This window comes from Sprattus sprattus (genome assembly GCF_963457725.1).
Source record: "Sprattus sprattus genome assembly, chromosome: 9".
Classification (NCBI taxonomy): Eukaryota; Metazoa; Chordata; class Actinopteri; order Clupeiformes; family Clupeidae; genus Sprattus; species Sprattus sprattus.
Genome location: NC_137928.1, coordinates 13,725,269 through 13,744,914, shown reverse-complemented (window position 1 = coordinate 13,744,914; position 19,646 = coordinate 13,725,269). Strand labels below are relative to the sequence as shown.

General features: G+C 41.7%; 1 protein-coding gene across 1 annotated transcript; it reads left to right on the top strand.

Annotated features, from left to right (window-relative positions):
- The first annotated feature begins 2,060 nt into the window (after positions 1–2,060).
- LOC308370302 (arf-GAP with coiled-coil, ANK repeat and PH domain-containing protein 2) lies at positions 2,061–18,883 on the top strand. The gene is made up of 32 exons (XM_080844961.1): positions 2,061–2,441; positions 2,993–3,115; positions 3,289–3,406; positions 3,943–4,049; positions 4,176–4,269; positions 5,987–6,074; positions 6,343–6,476; positions 6,888–7,007; positions 7,198–7,279; positions 7,483–7,620; positions 9,157–9,242; positions 9,359–9,416; positions 9,548–9,667; positions 9,816–9,869; positions 10,163–10,221; positions 10,438–10,621; positions 11,441–11,485; positions 11,861–11,956; positions 12,209–12,283; positions 12,573–12,676; positions 12,873–12,924; positions 13,358–13,458; positions 13,871–13,982; positions 14,499–14,692; positions 14,964–15,033; positions 15,519–15,613; positions 15,883–15,959; positions 16,210–16,364; positions 16,604–16,713; positions 17,248–17,358; positions 17,493–17,554; positions 18,198–18,883. Exons 1-32 carry the CDS (start codon positions 2,399–2,401, stop codon positions 18,365–18,367), a joined length of 3,237 nt encoding a protein of 1,078 aa, XP_080701087.1. The 5' UTR covers positions 2,061–2,398; the 3' UTR covers positions 18,368–18,883.
- The last annotated feature ends 763 nt before the right edge of the window (positions 18,884–19,646 follow it).

The window sequence follows — 19,646 nt, the reverse complement described above, 5'->3', positions numbered from 1 at the left end:
CAGGCTCCGGTCGGTCTGGACAATATATTTGAATGGCTGTCGGGCTCGATCAATACTCTGTCAGACGCAGACGGGCTCGGACAGAACAATTCTGCCTGATCCACATTATATCGGACACACACACTCTTGCTTATTCATGATTCAAAATCTTCTGGGGTTTAACTTGGCTTTTAAAAATGGGTGTATTATGCTATGAAAACCGTAAATGTGAGACTCCAGAAAGGATGTTGTCAACAGACCAGTGGACCAATCACAGCCTTGCAGGCTGCGTGAGGATTGTGTAGGTCTTGTCGCTAGTCTAGAAAAATCGGTCGACGCACGCAAGGGGTGAAAAAGCATGCAAGGGGCTTGCAAGGGGCTCTTGCGCGTGCGTTTCTCTGAAAACGCTTAACCATGAATTAGGCTTTACTCATAATTCATATAAACAACTATGACACAAAGCTGATTGTCAGTATTTCATAAAGGAATATGATTGGCTGTATGAAGTTCATCACTGTTGACACAAGGCCACAGCCACTATTGGATTTTTTTAAAGTAAGGTGTTGTTTTAACATTCTAGTTTTCCTGCCTGTCTTTCTTAAAAGGTAAGGTTTAAGATTGTGCATTAGTCATGCAAAACTACTCAGTGACCTACTGAAAGTTTATCAGAATGTTAAAAGGATACTGAATTGTTTTACACTAAAGCAGCAATAAGGAGTTCTGTACCACCTAAAGGCAGGCAAAAAACCTTGCAAACACCACCAATAGCCCAGTTGACACTGATAGAAGCTGGCCTGAAATGGAAAAAAGGCTTTCACAGCATGACATTGCCAGCTATAGCCTACAGCCTTGACTAACTGGTGTCTTTTGGCACTATAGCTTGCAATGTCATGCTGTGAAAGTTTAGTTTTTTTTGCAAGGTGTTCAAGCCAGGTAACACATACAGCCGCGGAAAAAATTAAGAGACCACTTCAAATGTATCAGTTTCTCTGGTTTTGCAATGTATTGGTATGAGTTAAAGTAAAGTTAACATTTTAGTTTTATTCTATAAACTACTGACAATATTTCTACCAAATTTGAAATAAAAATGTTGTCATTTAGAGCATTTATTTGCAGAAAAATGACAATTGGTCAAAATAGCAAAATAAATGGAATGTTTTCAGATCTTGAATAATGCAAAGAAAACAAGTTCATATTCATTTTTAAACACACAATACTAATGCTTTAACTTACTAATGCTAATACTAATGCTTTAACTTAGTAAGAGAGCAGAAATCAATATCTGGAAACAATGCATCTTTTTTGTTATTTTGACCAATTGCCATTTTCCTGCAAATAAGGCTATAAATGACAGTATTTTTTTATTTGAAATTCGGTAGAAATGTTGTCAGTAGTTTATAGAATGAAACAAAAATGTTTATTTTACTCAAACACATATCAATAAATAGTAAAACCAGAAAAACTCTTATTTTTTTTCTGCGGCTATGTGGATGGCTTGTGGGAAAGGCACAGGTGTTTATCTGTCCTTCACATGACCATATGCTATCAAAAGGAATTTGAGGACGGTAGCCTACCAAAACGTATTGCCTATTAAACCATACTTCAAAAAGTGTCCCATTGTTGCAAACTGTTACTTTAAGGAAACGTCTAGTATCCAGTATCATTCCAAATCCAAGTATCAATCAAAATATACTGAGCTGAAAAAGAAGGTTAGTTGGATAACTCCTAACACTGAGATCAAGGAAGCAGTATTTACCTGAGTTAAGGTCTGTGCTACTTTCTTCTCGGTTCTCCATGATTTCATCGGCGTCATCTGATGAAACTGACAAAGGACTACCTTTGAGTTCCCTTACATGACAATGTTTTTCGTTTCTGCGTTTTCGGAGCATGGTGCGAATTACAGGTGGGGGTGACGCCCCATTTCTGACCCTCGTTTTGGGGGCATTGACGTTTGTATACGTAGTAGGTTGTCATAAAAATTAATCTTGTGTTATGTGTGAATGCTTGAGACATTATAAGATTGACTGTCCATAGAACCATAGATTTGCAAAGGCTATTTAATTGCCAAAAGAGCGGGAAGGGGTTAATTCAATTGTAATATGATTGCAGATGCTTGTCGTTAATTCTTGAAGAAGAAACCGAGAAGGCAGGCTGTGACTGAACTCATTAACAAACTAGCGAATTGGCCTTTCCATCTGCCATCTTAAACGTACATACGGCGGTCGAATTGGCTATAAAAAGCAGTTGTTTGGATAATGTTCAACGTTTGTTTTTCCTAATTTTCTTAATATTTTTCTCAACACTGATCAGAGGATATTGCCATCCCAGCCGAAACACGTCACAACAAAACAGGCTTGCTAGTCACCAACTACCTAGGTAGCTTGTCAATAGCTTTGGTGTAACGTATAACGTTAACTAAATGGATTTATTTGACGATCTCCCTGAACCAACTCAAGTTTCAAGTAAGTGTTACTCCTGAAAACATTTACACAAACGTTATGGTCCAAAACACTAAGTTTAGGGTGGGTTTAGCACAGGAACGTCGCATTATCTACCACCAGCTAAGTTTGTTAGCTAGCTGCTGTTGTTGTGGATTTCAAACCTAGACTTCTGCATCATCAGTAGATAGTTAGTTTAGTATAGTCTTGTTTTACAGATTCACCACTAGATTTGAACGTTTTAGAGCATAAGGTTTCACGGACGTTACTGCATACGGCTTATTGAGGTGGATGGAGATGACTGTTTGCCTGGCTCTAACGTCATCCACCGAATACAGGCCTAGTAGTCCAACCAATAATTGTCGTTCAAACTTTTTCTTCATAACATTGCCAGCAGCAGCTCTACACGTAGTAGAGGGTAGTTACTGGATTTCACAACATTAAGATTTAGATTTAGTCATTTAGCAGACCCTTTTGTCCACAAACCACTTGGTCAATTGCTGTAGAAAGACGTGAATGCAAGAAGTGTGAGACTGAGCATTTTGTGAACAATTATTTACCCTCTGACACTACAGATAAGGAATCGAAGCCACCTCAGCCACCTGAAGAGAAACGAGGTGAGAAGAGGAAACACGATGAGGATCCTGCATATGAGGTGACAGAGGAAAAGAATGAAGAGGAAAAGAAAGTTTGTAAAGGTTTTCCACAGTTCCACACAAAATGTATAAAATGTATCTTTATGTTCATCAGTCTGTGGCACGTGTTTTTACAGGATTATTGGCATTTGACCTGTCCTGCTCTCCAGTGCCTGTTCTGGATAGTCCTGTCCTGACTATTTGTGTACTGTGTGTGTACTGTACTGTTTGCTCAGGTCAAACCAGGCTGATGGCATATGTAGCTGCTCGCCGAGGTGAGCGGGAAGAGATGCAGGATGCCCACGTTCTTCTGCCTGATATGAGCAGCATCATGTCTTCGCCTCCATCCCAAGTGTGAGTTTCTCCAGTATTACCTAAGGCTATACAAGTCATGAACATGAGTGCCTGCTAGGCCAACTGTCACCTGAACTCTACTGTTGCCACCTGCTCAATTTAATGATGTTTGGGATTGTGAGTAAACGTAAAATTGGTAGTTTCTGCGATGTAAATGGATACAAAAGATCCCACTAAATAAGTTCTTTGAACCTTAAAGTCCCTGAAGGCCTTGTATGTGGTCAACAGAGGGGAGCCTAGACAGACTTCCAAGTGGCTCGCTGTACATGTTGCCAGCCCGTTAGATTGTACCCCGAATTTCCTTCTAAAAGCATGCACAGCCATCAGTCTGGTTGCCATGGCTTGCAGTGTTTCCAGTTACACCGTCACTGTTTCATTTTCCTCTTGTGTGTTTAGTTCTGCCTCTTTCACTGTTTGAAAGTTTAACGGCAACCTTTGCCTTATTCTAGTAAACTTCAGGTAGAAACATTATGTAATCCTTTGCTATGCACGGTTGTGTATCTGTTGTTTAAACATGTGTCACTGCTGTGTCCCAGCTCTCGTGTGGCCTACTTTGCGGTGTTTGACGGTCACGGCGGAGCAAGGGCCTCCCGATTCGCTGCCGAGCATCTGCATCACACCCTGGTTGCGAAGTTCCCCAAAGGTACAGCTGACTACTCGCAAAACAAAAAAAAAACATCTTGAACCGTAGTGTAGTCCTGAATGTAGAATTACTTATCTTAGCAAAACACACCACAGTCATGCATGTCACTGACACATGTCCCCATAGGTGACTCTGAGAACTTGGACAAGTTGATAAAAAAGTGTCTACTGGATACTTTCCGTCAGACAGATGAGGACTTCCTGAAGAAGGCCTCAAGCCAGTAAGCTCTTTTGTCCTCCTTTCAATGTTTATCAACAGCAGTATGTGTTACTATGAATACTCAGGCCTCACAACATTTGAGTGTAGTTAAATCAGTTAATCAGTCTGCGATATTGGTAAAGGGTTGTTGATATTTGAGCTCAACAGCCAATTCAATTACCCCCCCCCCCCCACGATCCTGAAGCAACGTGTTGATTGGCTGGAATTGTTTGTGTCTAGTCTAAGCCCCTATGTGTGTTTCACAATTACAGCGCCAGGACTGTTATGAACTCCAGTCTTTTTTTTTGTACACACTGAATGCATAGATAGAGGACCAATCAGGATCAATACGCTGAATTTGACAAAAAGTATACTGGATTACAGTTGCAAACCTTTTAGTGATTCAATGTAGCATTTGTTGACAAGAATGTGATGTCACGTAAAATGTTCCATGTTTGTATGCTCTTGTGTAATTATTGACATCCACACAGTTTGTTTATTTTAATTTATTTTTTACATTATTTTAGATAGTCAACTATTATTAACTGTTAAGACCTGCTAACTCATATCAGTAAAATTCAAGCGTTTTGAGTTATACTGTGAACTTTTAATTTAAACACCGGCAGATCTCACCTTTAGAGATCACATGTCTGCATTAGTTTCAAGTCTTTAATAGTCAGATGCACAGAACAACACCGTCAGACTGGGCACTGAAATTCTTAAGACAAGACACCACACAGCAACCTAACATAACATAACATAACATAACATTTGAGTACTCTGACCATAAATTACACATGATAAACATAACAAACCTACTATGTGACGGTACGCATGGCGACTATCACGGCAATACACTGCGCCCATGTAAAAACAGAAACCGTGTGTTATGTTTGTTATCCGTGTCTTCATATAGTTTCCTAAATGTTTGTTAACACGGTCATTCTTCATCCAAACATCCGTGATTCCCGTTGCATATGCTTTCTACAACCATTACACCTCTACAGTTTAAATAACCACCCCATACAATGTCTTGTCATAAATGTTCCGTTTATTTAGGTTAAAAATCATACATCATTGTCTTATGTCATACCGTTGTCTAGTGTCTCCTCATCAGTTTGTGGCGTGAATATGGTGCGATAAGCGCGAGTTTTAACCACCGTGTCATCCCGAATTGTGAAGTGTTGGCTGGTTTCTTATTTGTTGGCTATGCCGTCACGAAGCCGTTATTCTATAGTGTAGTTAATTTGCCCAGTTGCATGGGACTGTTTGTTTAAATATGGCTGATTGGAGCCACAAGTGATGGTGCCTGTGTGAAAGACACACCTGCAGATCATGTTTGGCATGGGCCGATTGCAGGATAGTGCCAGGCTATTTAAACTCCGCTTTTTGTTTGTTTCGGGAGAGTTGCCGTGTTTAATAGGACGTCAGTCTTACGAGCTCTCTCATGGACTAGAAATGTTGTCGTTTTAAGTATTGATTCAACTGCTTATGGAGCATATTTGTATTGAGGCTATGCCCATTTATTTGCATACGTGAAACGTTTTGCTGTATGTTTATTATTTTCATTGTTTTATCGCCTTATTGGCCTTCTTTGGGCGGAATAAAATGCCCATCTTTTTCTATCATCTACATCTCCTGAGCCCTCCTTTGAGACGACACCTTGCTCAAGACTGTCAAACCATCCCTACCTTTAACCTACTTAATATACCAAATAAATAAACATTATCACCCCACAGGAAGCCAACATGGAAGGATGGTTCGACAGCCACTTGTGTGCTGGTGGTGGCTGATGTGCTGTATGTGGCCAACCTCGGGGACAGCAGGGTGAGATTCCTTCTGCCTGCACTGTTGCACACATAACCTTGTTTGAATGGTCCACACTGGACTTCAACACAGTGGTGGATTGTTGATTGTATGTAGGACTGTAATGTACAGAATATAGCCTTTTCAACACATGCTAGGTAGCGTGTGATCCATATTGTGCTTCTTTCAGTCACCTGAGTAGCTGTATATTGTGTGCAGACAGCTTGACATTGTTTTGAAGTTTGTTCTGTTAGAGTAGTATTGTATATATATTTTTTTGTTTTTTCAGGCTGTTCTTTGTCGCTCAGAGCAAGTGGAAGACAGTCGGGCAAAGAAGTGTGTGACCCTGGCACTCAGCAAAGAGCACAATCCCACCATTTATGAGGAAAGGATGAGGATACAAAAGGCAGGGGGCACGGTCAGGTGTGTGTGTGTGTGTGTGTGTGTGTGTGTGCGCTGCCATGTGTACCCTCATGTCAGTAAACCTTACTGCTGTTGGGTAAAAAAGGCAGGTGTTCTCAATACTACTCCAGAGACCTCAGTTTGTACAGTTTTAATATTTACAATTTCTCCCAAAATGGATCATATTCTGGAAGCACTTATGTACTTAGAGGAATCATAAAATCGTCAGGGAATGTATTTTCATATGGCCTTCAATTGTTGTGAGTAATTTGTGTCTATGACAAATAAGGAAATAAATTGAGACTGTTGCATTTCTACTCTGTATTTCTATTTTCTATCATCGAAATACAGTCTCAAGGTGTCTTTAAGGGATAAAAAGGCTGTGGTACATCACATTGCAAGCTGCTCATTATCCTTACTCTCTTTGTGTAGAGATGGGCGTGTGTTGGGGGTCTTGGAAGTGTCCCGTTCCATAGGAGATGGCCAATACAAGCGCATTGGGGTCATCTCTACACCAGACCTCCGACGCTGTCAGCTGACTGCCAATGACCGGTAAGGCAGTTAAGCAGTTTGATAATGATATGGATTAACATAAGTTGTTAAGCCATAGATTAATGTTGTTAATTCCAGTTACAGGTGTAGCCTACATACCGATTGGATTGCCTATGTGTGCACACATTATGTATTTGGTGTTGATACATTTGTCTGCATAATTTTTTCCCTGTGTGCTTGTGTTGTACAGGTTTATAATTCTGGCCTGTGATGGCCTCTTTAAGGTCTTCTCACCTGAGGAAACTGTTAAATATGTACTCACCATCGTGCAGGTTGGTTTAATGGATAAAAACGTTCTAATAGATTGGGGGTAAGATTAACAGTGTCAGAACTGATATGATATGACTATATGACTAACTGATGACTATATTATATTATGTGACTTTTCTTGTGTTTTATTGTATTACCTCAATACTTTCTTTCTGTGGCACATCATGGTGGTTGGAATGACAATGGTAACATTTGATACCTTCAGGACACATCAGTTGCCGTGGAGAAGAAGGAGGGGCAGACGGAGGGGGAGGCCCGTTATGATACAGCTTGTCAGCGATTGGCCAGCGAGGCTGTGAGGCGGGGCTGTGCCGATAATGTCACTGTGATCCTGGTGTCCATTGAATTCTGAGAGGCATGGGTCAACTCTTGTCTCTTTCCGTCACGCCAGAAAGCATTGAGGTCTAAGAAAGAGCTGTGCTCTGCCAAAACACGCCACAGAGTCTGCTACACAGACACTAAGGGGGTTCCACCCTGAAGGAAATTCTGTTATTAAGGAGTTGTTTGCTGAAAAGGAATGTCAATATTTCATCTGTGCAAAGAATAAATCACCTCTTTCCTGAATAATTAATTAAAACCTTAACTTTTTTTTTAAAATTTTATTGGTTTGTCTTTCTTTCGAAGTGACCTGTCTATACCAACTTATTCTACTTTGTGGAGAAGAAGCAAATGCTTGACAATGGTTAGTATGACCGGGCTTGAGACTGCAGTTATGTTGCTCAGAACAACACAGGAAAATCAAGGAACCTGAACTTAACGAGGAAGGAGAACTCTGAGTTGGGGCAAGTGAATACCAATAGGCATGGATGTTTTAGCGGTTGTTTGGAAAGACTTGAGCAAAGCTATCATCTAAAGTTTCAATGTAAGCAGTACATACAAAGCTAGAAAGAAGGATATAGTAAGCATCCTGCTCATTGCATATTTTAAATGTTACTAATTGTGTAGGTAGGACATGTACACGGCACTAAAATCTGTATCCTGTTTTTATTGTGTGTGAATATTTTGGATCCTTTTGCTTTATGGTTATTACAAGTCACGCAAACAATAGACCTCATGTGTTTTTTTGACTTGATACAGACTTTACAGCGACTCTTACTTTGAAAAGTAAACCGGATGCGTCTTGTAAAATACGCCTATGGCCCAGCCATCTGATAGCTCCGCCATCCAATGAAATTGCAATTTGTGCTTAGAGGAAGAGCGATTCGAAGTTTGTTGAAATACTCCGGTAGAAACCAACGCAGACAATTTTAAAACCGCCTTCTTTCCTCTTCTGTACAAGCAAGATGTTTTTCTAACTCCGGAAATTTGGAAGAAGGGGCTGTTTTCATACAACAGTGTATGCATGCGCACGGAGGCAGCTGTCAACATTTAAGCCAAGCCACAGCGAGGAATGCATTATTAATTAATGTGTGTAGTCACGTGTATTTCAATATTGTATAAATTACCGCAGGCAAAAATCTTGTAGGGCTAGTTGTAGAGTATTAACACCCGTCTTCTGTATTGACACGCTTAAAATGGGATGCACTTTCCGTTAGCTCGCTAGCCAGCTTTTGTGATGATTTTGTTCCGTCAATTAATATATGTAAAGACTTGAAAACCAGACGTTAGGGGATGGAGGGACTATGCCTGTTGTTTTAGCTATTTTTTTAATTGTACATAGTGTCCTATTTAAGCAACCGTATGGCTGACATTTAGCTAAGTTATATCTTAGGTGTCCGAAATTGTTACTTGGCAGGCTATCTAATGAATAATGTATTGGAATACAATGCTGCATGGTCCGTATATCAGCGTTGTGCGTTCTATTTAAATTAGGGCAATAGTGTTGTTTAAACTGTTAGGAAGGTGACATATGTTTTGTCACCTGTCTAAAACAACAAAGCCGTTTGACCACTGCACCCTTTGGAGTGCCACAATGGATTCTTTTTTGGACTTCGAAGAATGCATCAAAGACTCTCCGGGTTTCAGGTATAACAGCTGTCATGTGTGTATTTACTGTGTTGTCCAAATAGAATCCCCGTTTTCAATGATCTAATCTATAGAAAAGACAGTGATTGTATTATATGATTGAATTCGCTTCATAGGGCTTCTCTGGATCATTGTGAGAGTGATGTAAGGGAGTTGGAAAGCCGAGTTGGGAAGGTGAGACTCCTCTCTGCGATTAAGTTTGAGTCATCCTCTACGTCTGGGTTAGGAGACTTTTATCTCCGAGACTGTTTGTTGTCTTAACCATGGTCAGCAGTCATATTTCCATTTCACTGTGTCTTTTTCAGGTGATGAAGACGTGTAGTAAGATGGTGGAGGCTGGCCAGGCATATACCAACTCCAATCAGCTGTTCTTGGCTGCAATGGCAGAGTTTTCCTTGTATCACAAGAGGGACAATGTTGTCATGGTAAGGTTCATGTCAGCCCCTCCAGTATACTGTAAATAATCCATCCTGAAAAAGTGTGTGGATTCAGTTGTTTGTATGATCCTGAGCCGAATTTGCCTGGCCCACAGAGCTGTGAGTAGGTGCATCCCTGTTTTTATTTTTTAAACAGAATTGCCTGCGCCAGTTCAATCAGGGGTTACAGGAGATGATGCAGTTTCATACAGTAAGTACCACTACAGGCTGTCTAGGGTTGAAACGCTACGCGACGCTATTTCTGTTGTTATGGACCTGGTTATAATAGTTATAGACGTATAATTATGATTTTCTGCCTCAACACAACATTACTTTAATACATAATAATTATCAGCGCTGTGGTACACAGCATTTCTTTCAAGCATTATTCTGATTATAACCTGATCTGAATATAAGTTAATACGTGTGTATAGTTAGGTCTGTGAAGTTCTCTGTTAATGTTTTACCTTCCATTTTGTTGTATGGTGCATTTCCCTCCCACAGATGCTGCTTGACCAGACTCAGAGAGCCATCACCCAGCAACTCACTAACCTCGTCTCACAGTATGCACCTCAATCAGCACACACACACACACACACACACACACACACACACACACACACACACGCACACAAGTACACAACTACACACTCACACACTCTTCTCTGCTGACCACGTATTATTTCCAAAAAAAATCAATCCTCTACACTTTACATGACAACAGTTTGCAGTGTATTCTATTCACACTACAAGGTGATCTTCCTGGTGCTCTTCTCCAGGTTCCTGCCTCAGATGAAGGAGACCCGAAGGGAATTTGTGCGGATTGGGGAGGACCTGGACACTGCTGCTGGGAAGAATGCCCAGATATCCCGCCACAAAGCCACAGAGGCTGAGAGGGCCAGCCACTTGCTGATAGCCACGCGCAAGTGTTACCAACACTTTGCTTTGGACTACTGCTTGCAGGTAATGACTACAGCGACTGTCAAGGGTGGCTGGCTGTTCTGTGTAATTATACAGCCCCTGTTGCTGGCTCTGCTGTGTGGTTATAATATCGTTCTTCAGTAGCTGAGGGGTTGATTTAGGCTATGTGTTGTGCTAAGATACTCACATCTACTTGTGTGAACTGTGTGTATACCACACTCGATGCTGATGAATAGTGAGTTAACCATTTCCATTAGATGATGTCCCCTAATGAACCTTAGGCATTTTGATTTGGATTATTTCTTTGCAGTTTGTAGAATATTTTAGTCAGTCTCCTTGTGTCACACTGTGTGTGTGGTGTCTGAACACCAACATCTGTGTTTGCACGTGATGACTCAGGCTAACCTGAAATATCCTGGAGAAGAAGGACAGGTGTGTTTACACAGGGACCGAGCAAACCAGAAAGAAAAAAAGAAACTCCCACGTAGAGTTTAAGCTGTATGGCATAGTGTGGGAACGACTGTATTGCCATGTCAAGACCAACTGTCTAGAGCAAGGATGAAATCTCTCAACCCCCTCCCCCCTAAACCATGTCAATTATATTAATTATTCATATGTAAAAGTCAATCTATGTTAGCCAAATGGGGATTTACTTGTCCACTACAAAAGCTGCTCCAGATCAGATTTTTCTAAATTGGGCTTTATGGCTTATGCCCTGAGGCTCCACTAGGCATCACTAAATGTGCTAAAAATGCTTAAAAATAAATAAACACAGATAATCCCTCCTCTCTTTGAACTTTTCCCCAAAAGGACATTCTGCGTTGTTTATCATATTTTGCATCTATTTGTTTTGTCTTGCAGCTAAACAATTTCAAAGTCCAACAGAAGCTGGACATCTTAAACTCGGTAAGTGTGTGTTCCTCTGTCTTCTTGAACTTGGCAAGTGTGTGTTCCTTAGTCTTCTTGTTTGAGGGGCCTGGCTAGAAGGCTGGTTACGGAGGCACTGGCGCTGATTCATATGGCAGCGTACCAAACAAACAGCTGGGGATTAGGAGTCTACTGGGCAGTTATGCTATTAGTGGGAAGTGGCTAGTCCCCATGGGAGGCTATTACACGGCTGATGCCAAGGGTGAGTAATGATATTCCTAGAGGTTTAAATTGCCTGTAATGATTAGTGTGTGTGTCTGTGTGTGTGTGTGTGTGTGTCTGTGTGTGTGTGTGTGTGTCTGTGTGTGTGTGTGTGTGTGTCTGTGTCTGTGTCTGTGTCTGTGTGTCTTTCAGGTCTTTTCCTACTTCCACGCCCAGTACACATTCTTTCACCAAGGCTATGACTTGTTAAGAGACCTGGAGCCTACAATGAAGACTATGGCCACTCAGGTCTCTGTGCACCTCTGGACACTTGTGTCTGAGACCTTTTCTAAAGTAGCACCTTCTTCAGGTGGACCTCAGGGCATGTATTCCTGTTCTGTTGAAAATATATATATTATAGTATATAGTATATTATAGTTCTTAGTGATTAGTGGCATTCTATACAAACCACAAAATGAACATGAGGTCAAAAGCAGTTATACTATTGATTTGTTTTCTCGTGTGAAATTTATGGTTGAATCCCATGCTATGTCTCTTCAGCTTGCTCAGCTTTCCACTGAGTGCTCAGTTAAGAGGAAAGATCTGGAGAACACACATCTTCTTGTTCAGCAGAGAGTAAGTATGTGTGCTGTGTAGCAGTGTACTTCAACTCAAAGAACACAGGTTGTTTGAATGACAGAGGCATGCATGCAGATCAGGGACCTCGTCTATGTGGAGTTGCTATTTTGCCCAACGGGTGCCTCACTACTGAGCAATGTAGGTGGATAATATTGGCAAACCGTAGTGGTTTATGGATTTTATGATAATTATTATTCAAGCACACCTCCACTGTAGGCATTACAATGTTCCTCCAAGTTCTGTGCGGTTCTGCTTGTGTCCACATGACTGATTCTCTCTTGTTCAGGATGCCTCAGGGGAGCCTGTCATTGCCTGCACCCCAACAGATGGTGGAACTATACAAGGCTACCTCTTTAAGCGATCACGCAGGAAGAACAAGATGTGGAAGAGGTGAGGTCTGCTGGAAGAGGAAACACTGATCTGATCTTACCCTTTGATTGATTTTACCAGTGAAGACATTGATGGATTTCAGACAAACTGATTGATGAAGTTTATACAATCAGTATTTAAAATGTAATCTTTTAAATGTTGTTTTGCGGTCTTGGTGAAATTAATATCATGCATCAATTTAATTGTCTTCCTGTAGATGCTGGTTCTCCACTGAAAACAACCAGCTAGTGTACACTAAATCACACAAGGTGGGGGAGCATGTTCACCTGTCGCCTTTAACTGATCCAGAGTCAGGCATCCATGAAAGTCCACATACTTGTTTGCTTTCTCCTGCTGGAGTGAAGCTGTAGTTCAAAAGAGAAATATCCAGCATCCATTTTGACCTGTAAAAACATTACTATTAATTGGCATATAACAGTATAATAAAATAAGTATAATAAGTTATTTATAAATATTAATACGATGCATTTTATACCAGGAGGTTACACAATGCGCCTAAAGAAATATACTTTATACTTTATAAGTACAACTTGTTTGCATATTCATAATTTGTTACACATTTGCTTATTCATAAATAGTTACATTTGTGGGGAACATATGCAGTTTAAAGAAAGTCCATAAAGTTTTTAAAGTGTAATCCATTGCATGCTGTCTCTGGAGTAACTGCTTTCTATGCGGCAGGAGGAGGCCACTGTGCTGTTTGATGACCTCAGGCTGTGTGCTGTGAAGCCGCTGGACAGCATTGACCGGCGCTTTTGTTTCGAACTGGTGTCAGTTCAGAAGTAAGGACTGTACCGCAGATAATGAGGATCTGTTCCATGAAGGGGTGTGGGGTGGGGGTCAGTTTGGCCAGTCGATGCAGGGAGCTGGGATGAATAAGCAATTTTGGGAGCAAACTGGGAGCTATCCTGTTCTATTTTCTGCTGTTCCGAAGGGAAATACATTGGAGGAAATACATTGGAGGACATAAATGTTCACCTCACATCAATATTATTAAAATACATTTTTATAAATTAGTTTACATAAATTTAGTCTGGAGTTGCTTACTGGGTGACAGAAACATGTACAGTAAAAATCAGTTACTTCAGTTATTACAGTTGATTCATTGAAGAAAGGGAGGCAAGGCTTTGGTCTCTTATGTTACTTAACATATGTGAATCAGTTGAACCTAATAGGCCTTCATGGTCCCCCCAGGTGCTGTGCCCTGCAGGCGGACTCGGAGGAGCTGAGGCAGGCGTGGATCAATGCAGTGCAGGGCAGCATAGACATGGCCTACCGCGACAAAGAGGAGACACGGCAACCCAAGGTAACATAACTCAACCAGGAACACACATGTCAGAAACAACACTACACCCTTATACACACCAGAACATAGGCCCATTAATGGAGACACGCAGATATATCAAAGGTGAAGACTTGGGAACATATGGGATGTGAACATATGGGATGTTGTAAAGAGACTTTTAATGGTAATTAAAAATTCATTGGTTTACCCCAAGGCACTTACACAAAACCAAGCACCCCACGGAGATGCAAATGTCCTGGGATAAGCAAACGTGGAACTACTATACTTGTTTCCTAAAATACCCAAAGTAACAGCTATATAACACAATTGACAGAGGCACAGAGTAATGGCAGTTTTTATAAAATCTGGAAACGGAAAAAGCATACTGATGCTGACACAGTTGAAGAGCGGATAAAATGGCCTGGTGGCCCTAAAGCAAGGCATGCATATCTAAAAAAGGCAGCTTTTCATCAAGAACAGTGACAATATTTTTACCTGTTAAATGTTTTTTTTCTTTTTCTGTGTGTCTGTGTTCAGCCCAAGGAGAGTTCTCCGCCAGTGCAGTCTGTGGACCCCCCAACAGGCCAACCGCCGACCAGGCAGGCGGTGCTGGGAGTGGCCCTGCAGGGCCCCGGGAACCAGCTCTGCTGTGACTGCGGAGAGGAGGACCCACGCTGGGCCAGTGTCAACCTGGGCATCACCATGTGCATCGAGTGCTCAGGCGTCCACAGGTATCTCTTGCTGTCTACACACGTGCAGGTGGCTGTTTTCTAAGCTGCTTGCATTCTAAGAGGGTTCAGTAGGGTTCGTTCTGGCAGTTTTCCAGGCTTGTATTCACATACTTGAGATTTAGAGTCACACTTGACATGGCAAGCAATAGATATGGCCAGTTGCCCAGTAGATGTGTAACAGGAATGCCATTCTGTGGCTCTCAGCTTTGAGCTTTAGCAGTGCTCCATATTTCACTTGTTGTCAGATGTGTGTTTGTTGGGTGTTTTACAGGAGCCTCGGAGTCCATGTGTCCAAAGTGCGATCTCTCACGCTGGACTCGTGGGACCCGGAGCAAATTAAGGTAACAGGCACAGTGTGTGTCTCTGTTTGGATGAAAAGCATAAGAAGAAATCAGAAGTATAAGTCCTTATAGGCAAGTCTTGCCACTCGGCAGCCATCTTGGCAAAACCCCCAGGCAGCAAACAAGTCTTGGCAGACAAGACCAGGCTCCTATCTAAATGAATGGGGAGAGATCCGTAACTCCACATAGGATGGTCTCACAGATATTTAAACTACATCATGATCGCTGCGCACGCACACCAAATTCCACAGCGCAGCTTTTGCATTGGTCACGGTGGAAATAAACTGAATATTCAGCTGAGGTGAAACGTCAGTTTGATTGATCGGTTCTTTATAATACAGGGCAGGACTTCCAGTAGATGTGTTCCAGGTACAGATGGGGAAAAAAGGGAATAGTCTTATAATTCACAATTAATGTTCAAGTGTTTTAATGTGTGTGTTGTTGCACCCATGTCACGGTGGTGTTGATATTCGCTCTTGTTCCAGCTCCTCTGTATATTGGGGAATGATGTCATTAATGGGATCTATGAGGAGTGCAGCTCGGCGGACAGCATGAAGAAGCCCACATCTCAAAGCCCACGGTGAGAGCCGTACACAGGGAAGGCTGATGTATATGGGAATATTTATATCTCTTCATCCAAATATGTCTGTTTGCTTGCTGTCTCTTTTTTTTTTATCTATCTCTATGTACATGTATGTGTTAATATTTGTGATATATTGTGAGATACATAAAATTGAATTCACCACTAAGATGACACTCATCATAGTTTTTGAACTGCTTGTTATGGTGACCAGTGTGAGACTTTCCTTTCCGCGTAGTCTGTGGGTTTATATACTCTCCTCTCCTCAGACAGAAGAAGGAGGCGTGGATTAAGGAGAAGTATGTGGAGAAGAGATTTGTGCGGAAGGCCAGTTCCCCTGACTCAGGTGTGTCCCAACACTACCACTGTAACCCCCCCGACACACACACACACACACAAACACACACGCACGCGTGCACACACACACACACACACACACACACACACACACACACACACACACACACACACACACACACACACACACACACACACACACACACACACACACACACACACACATAGATACACACACGCACGCGTGCACATACACACACACGTACTTATGTCATACTTGATCTGTGCCATCTCCGTAGAAACGGTGAGGTGTGATGCTGGGCGACGGCTCTACCAGGCTGCCCTCCAGGGGGACCTTGTTTCCATGGCAGCAGCTCTGGCCCAAGGGGCAGGGGTGAACTGGAGTGACCCAGAGCAGGAGGGGAGAACCGCTCTGATTGGTGCAGCCATTGGGGTTAGTTTCAGGAAGAGATCGAGCCAAATGTGTGTTCACAACTTTTTGATCACTGTGCCCTTTAGTGTGCACATGTGTTTGCAGCACTGTCGGTGGAGTGTGTGTCTATTTAGCCATATGTCTAGAGAGACCTGGCAGTTTGTGTTGTTCAGTGTGCATATTGTATACACAATAATATACAGATGTGTATTTAATATAGTCATATTTAAATTATTTGCTCTATTTGTATGGACTTGCAGGGTTCCCTTATAGCGTGCGAGTTCGTGCTACAGAACGGGGCTAATGTAAACCACAGGGACCAGCGGGGCCAGGGGGCCCTTCACGCCTCTGCCATTGGGGGCCAGACAGGGTGAGTCACTCCTCAGGGGACCCCCCCCCCCCCCCCCAAACACAGACCTGCTGCAGAGCTCAAAACTCTAATCCCTGGACATTATGTGTATGCAACCAAGGTTTTAATTGCGTTTGTCCTCAGAAGAGTGCCAGATTATATGATGTGCCTTAACCTGCAAAAATTATGTAATTGAACTTCTAAAACTGATTGTTCAAATCCTTGATTGTGATTGGCTAAAAGCCGTTGTAAAATCCAGCATTACCTTACAATTTGTCCTCATAACATTCTATGATAACATTCCATATTACTGCGCAGTAACAACTCCCCTTACCTGTTCTTAAATCAGCGCAAACCACAGCCTCTTGGGGCTTATTGCTTAAATTTACACTTAATGTGTACATGATACATTTTTTCAACAATATAAGGTACAGCTCAGTTCCAAAGATTAAGGGCCATGTATAAGTAAAGTACATCTTTCCTTGTTGAGATGATTTAGGCGACAGAACACAATCTCACACCACATCAATCTGACATCCATGTCTGTCTCTTAAGGCAGGTGTGCCTACTCTTAAAGAGGGGAGCCAATCAATACGCAGCTGACGAAAAGGGAAACGACCCGCTCAGCATTGCCATAGAGACTGCTCATGCCGACATTGTGACCCTGTGAGTACAACTGTGCTGTCTTGTAGAGATAGAGTGTCTGTTTTGTTTGTGTTTTTTTGGGTAATTTGTTTGTTAGAAGAATTTGGTCATGTGTGGGTGAGGTTATCTGTGATTGTTTTGTTTTCGCTCTGCAGGCTGAGAATGGCACGAATGAACGAAGAGATGAGGGATTCTGAGGGATTCTTTGGCTTGGTTGGTAAGTTTCAAAAGTGCAATATTGTGTTATTGACAACAGGCCAGGAAGCCTTTGAGAGACCTTCTGAAATTCACATCCACACAGATACACGTGTGTGTGTAAATGTCGTGTTTTCCAATGTGCCAACTTCCTGCAGTAACAAACTTCTGCTGTTTGCTAGGGGACATTTAAGAAATCAGGTTTATCAACTTAGCCATGTCTGTTTACACAAGCTTATACAGTTGTTATTATTATTAGGTTACTATGGGAACTTTGGGGCACACCTGATTGGTTGCCTGTACTCCTGTATTTTAGTGAGAAACCGTAGCCAAGCTTTTTAATTTGTGTCTTTTCCTGGGCACTAACATGCACATGGCGTAATTACACTGTGATTAGGCAGGGGTTGTGAGGGCTTAAAGATGTAGTGCTCGATTTGAATCCAATTAACTTTTTGTCAAATTCAGCAAATTGCTGTTCACGGTCCTAGTCTGTGTGTGCACTCAAAAAAATAAATTTTAGTTTGCACACAGTGTTGGCTGTGTAAATAGGAAACAGTGACTGAGACTGAGCCATAGAATGACTATCCTAACCTATATCTAACCTAAATTTAATTGGCAGTTGAGCTCAAATATATATAAAAGTGTGACTGCGTTTGTGTTCTCAGGCGACGATGAAACATTCCAGGACATCTTCCGAGACTTCAGCAACATGGCGTCCAACAACCCAGAGAAGCTCTCGCGAAGACAGTTCAGCAGAAGTGAAGACGAGGAGAGGAACCGGCTGATGAATGATCAACATGAAGAGGAAGATGGAGGAGGAGGAGGGGATACTTAAGATCACATGACCAGACTTTTAACGTCCAGTGCTCTTAATCCAGCTGCTGCATACATCACATCTTGTCTCTATGAGCACTGATTTAAGCGAGTCGGTCTGGACAGTATAATTTTTTTTGTCATTCATTTTACTTCTTCAGGAAAGTTAAACCAAGAAATGTAGTGTCAGACTAACTACACAATTACAAAGTGAAAGTGAAAAATACTTTAGTTCCCTGGAGCACATTTGGATTGTGTCTCTTTGGCCAGGAACAGTGCCCCCACCCCCGTCACACAGGCAAGCAACCTGTTGTCACTTCAGCATGACCCACTCTTAAGTGTTTTCAGCCTGCTGTTGATTGGTGTTCATGTGAGACAAGAGTTGAGGTCGAAGCAAGGAGATAGCGTAAATTGGTCCATGGTTTTAGAGATGATTCATTACATAAGTGAATGGTGAAAAGTTATAAAGGAGCTAACCTTGGGTATATATTGTAACAGAATGTGCTCCAGAACAAGAAGGGACTTTTGGCTGATATGCATAACAACCAACCCTAAAATTTTAACAACAGACCTCTATATGTTACATTATAACAAGTCATTAAGTGGTTGGTTAAGTTGGAATTTCTCCTGTAAGTGCATAGACTCTCCAGCCAATGAGAGCGGAGTTCACAGATATCCATAGTGTTGCCAGCTCAGTGTGTAGTATCAGACTGTTCAGGGCACCTTGTGGATGGGAATGTTAAGGCTGAGACCAGTAGATGGTGGTATGGGGCATTATTGCTCAGGAAATTTAGAGTTGTGTGTGGGGTGGATGAATCTCAGGTTTGTGCGGAGTGGCGAGGTGATGGAGGTTGAATTCAGAAAGTATTGCCATCTTTTAACTCCATTTGTTTACTAAGCTACAAGATTTACCTTCTAGCTGATGGGTTATACAATGTAAGATATCCATGCAAAAAAATTGCAGAATATAGGAGAGAACTTCACTTCCTACTCTTAGATAGACCACTGGCCAGGACTAACTTATTAATCTAAGCAAGTTTACCTTGAGAGAGAAAGAAAGGGAAAAGTATTACAAATATTTATGTTTAAAAAAGAGTATTGTGTCTTAAGTTACATAGGAGTTGATGGATTTTAACTGCTCAAATGTTAAGTGCATATGTAAACTTAGATGTCTATTACAGTGCTTTTATTTTGTGTGCTGGATGACTGCACTTGTATTTTACATTATTTGTCTCTGGTCAACTGCTGAGGAGCTGTGCCACCCACTAAAGCCACTAATGTCCTTCATTTCATTTAAAATC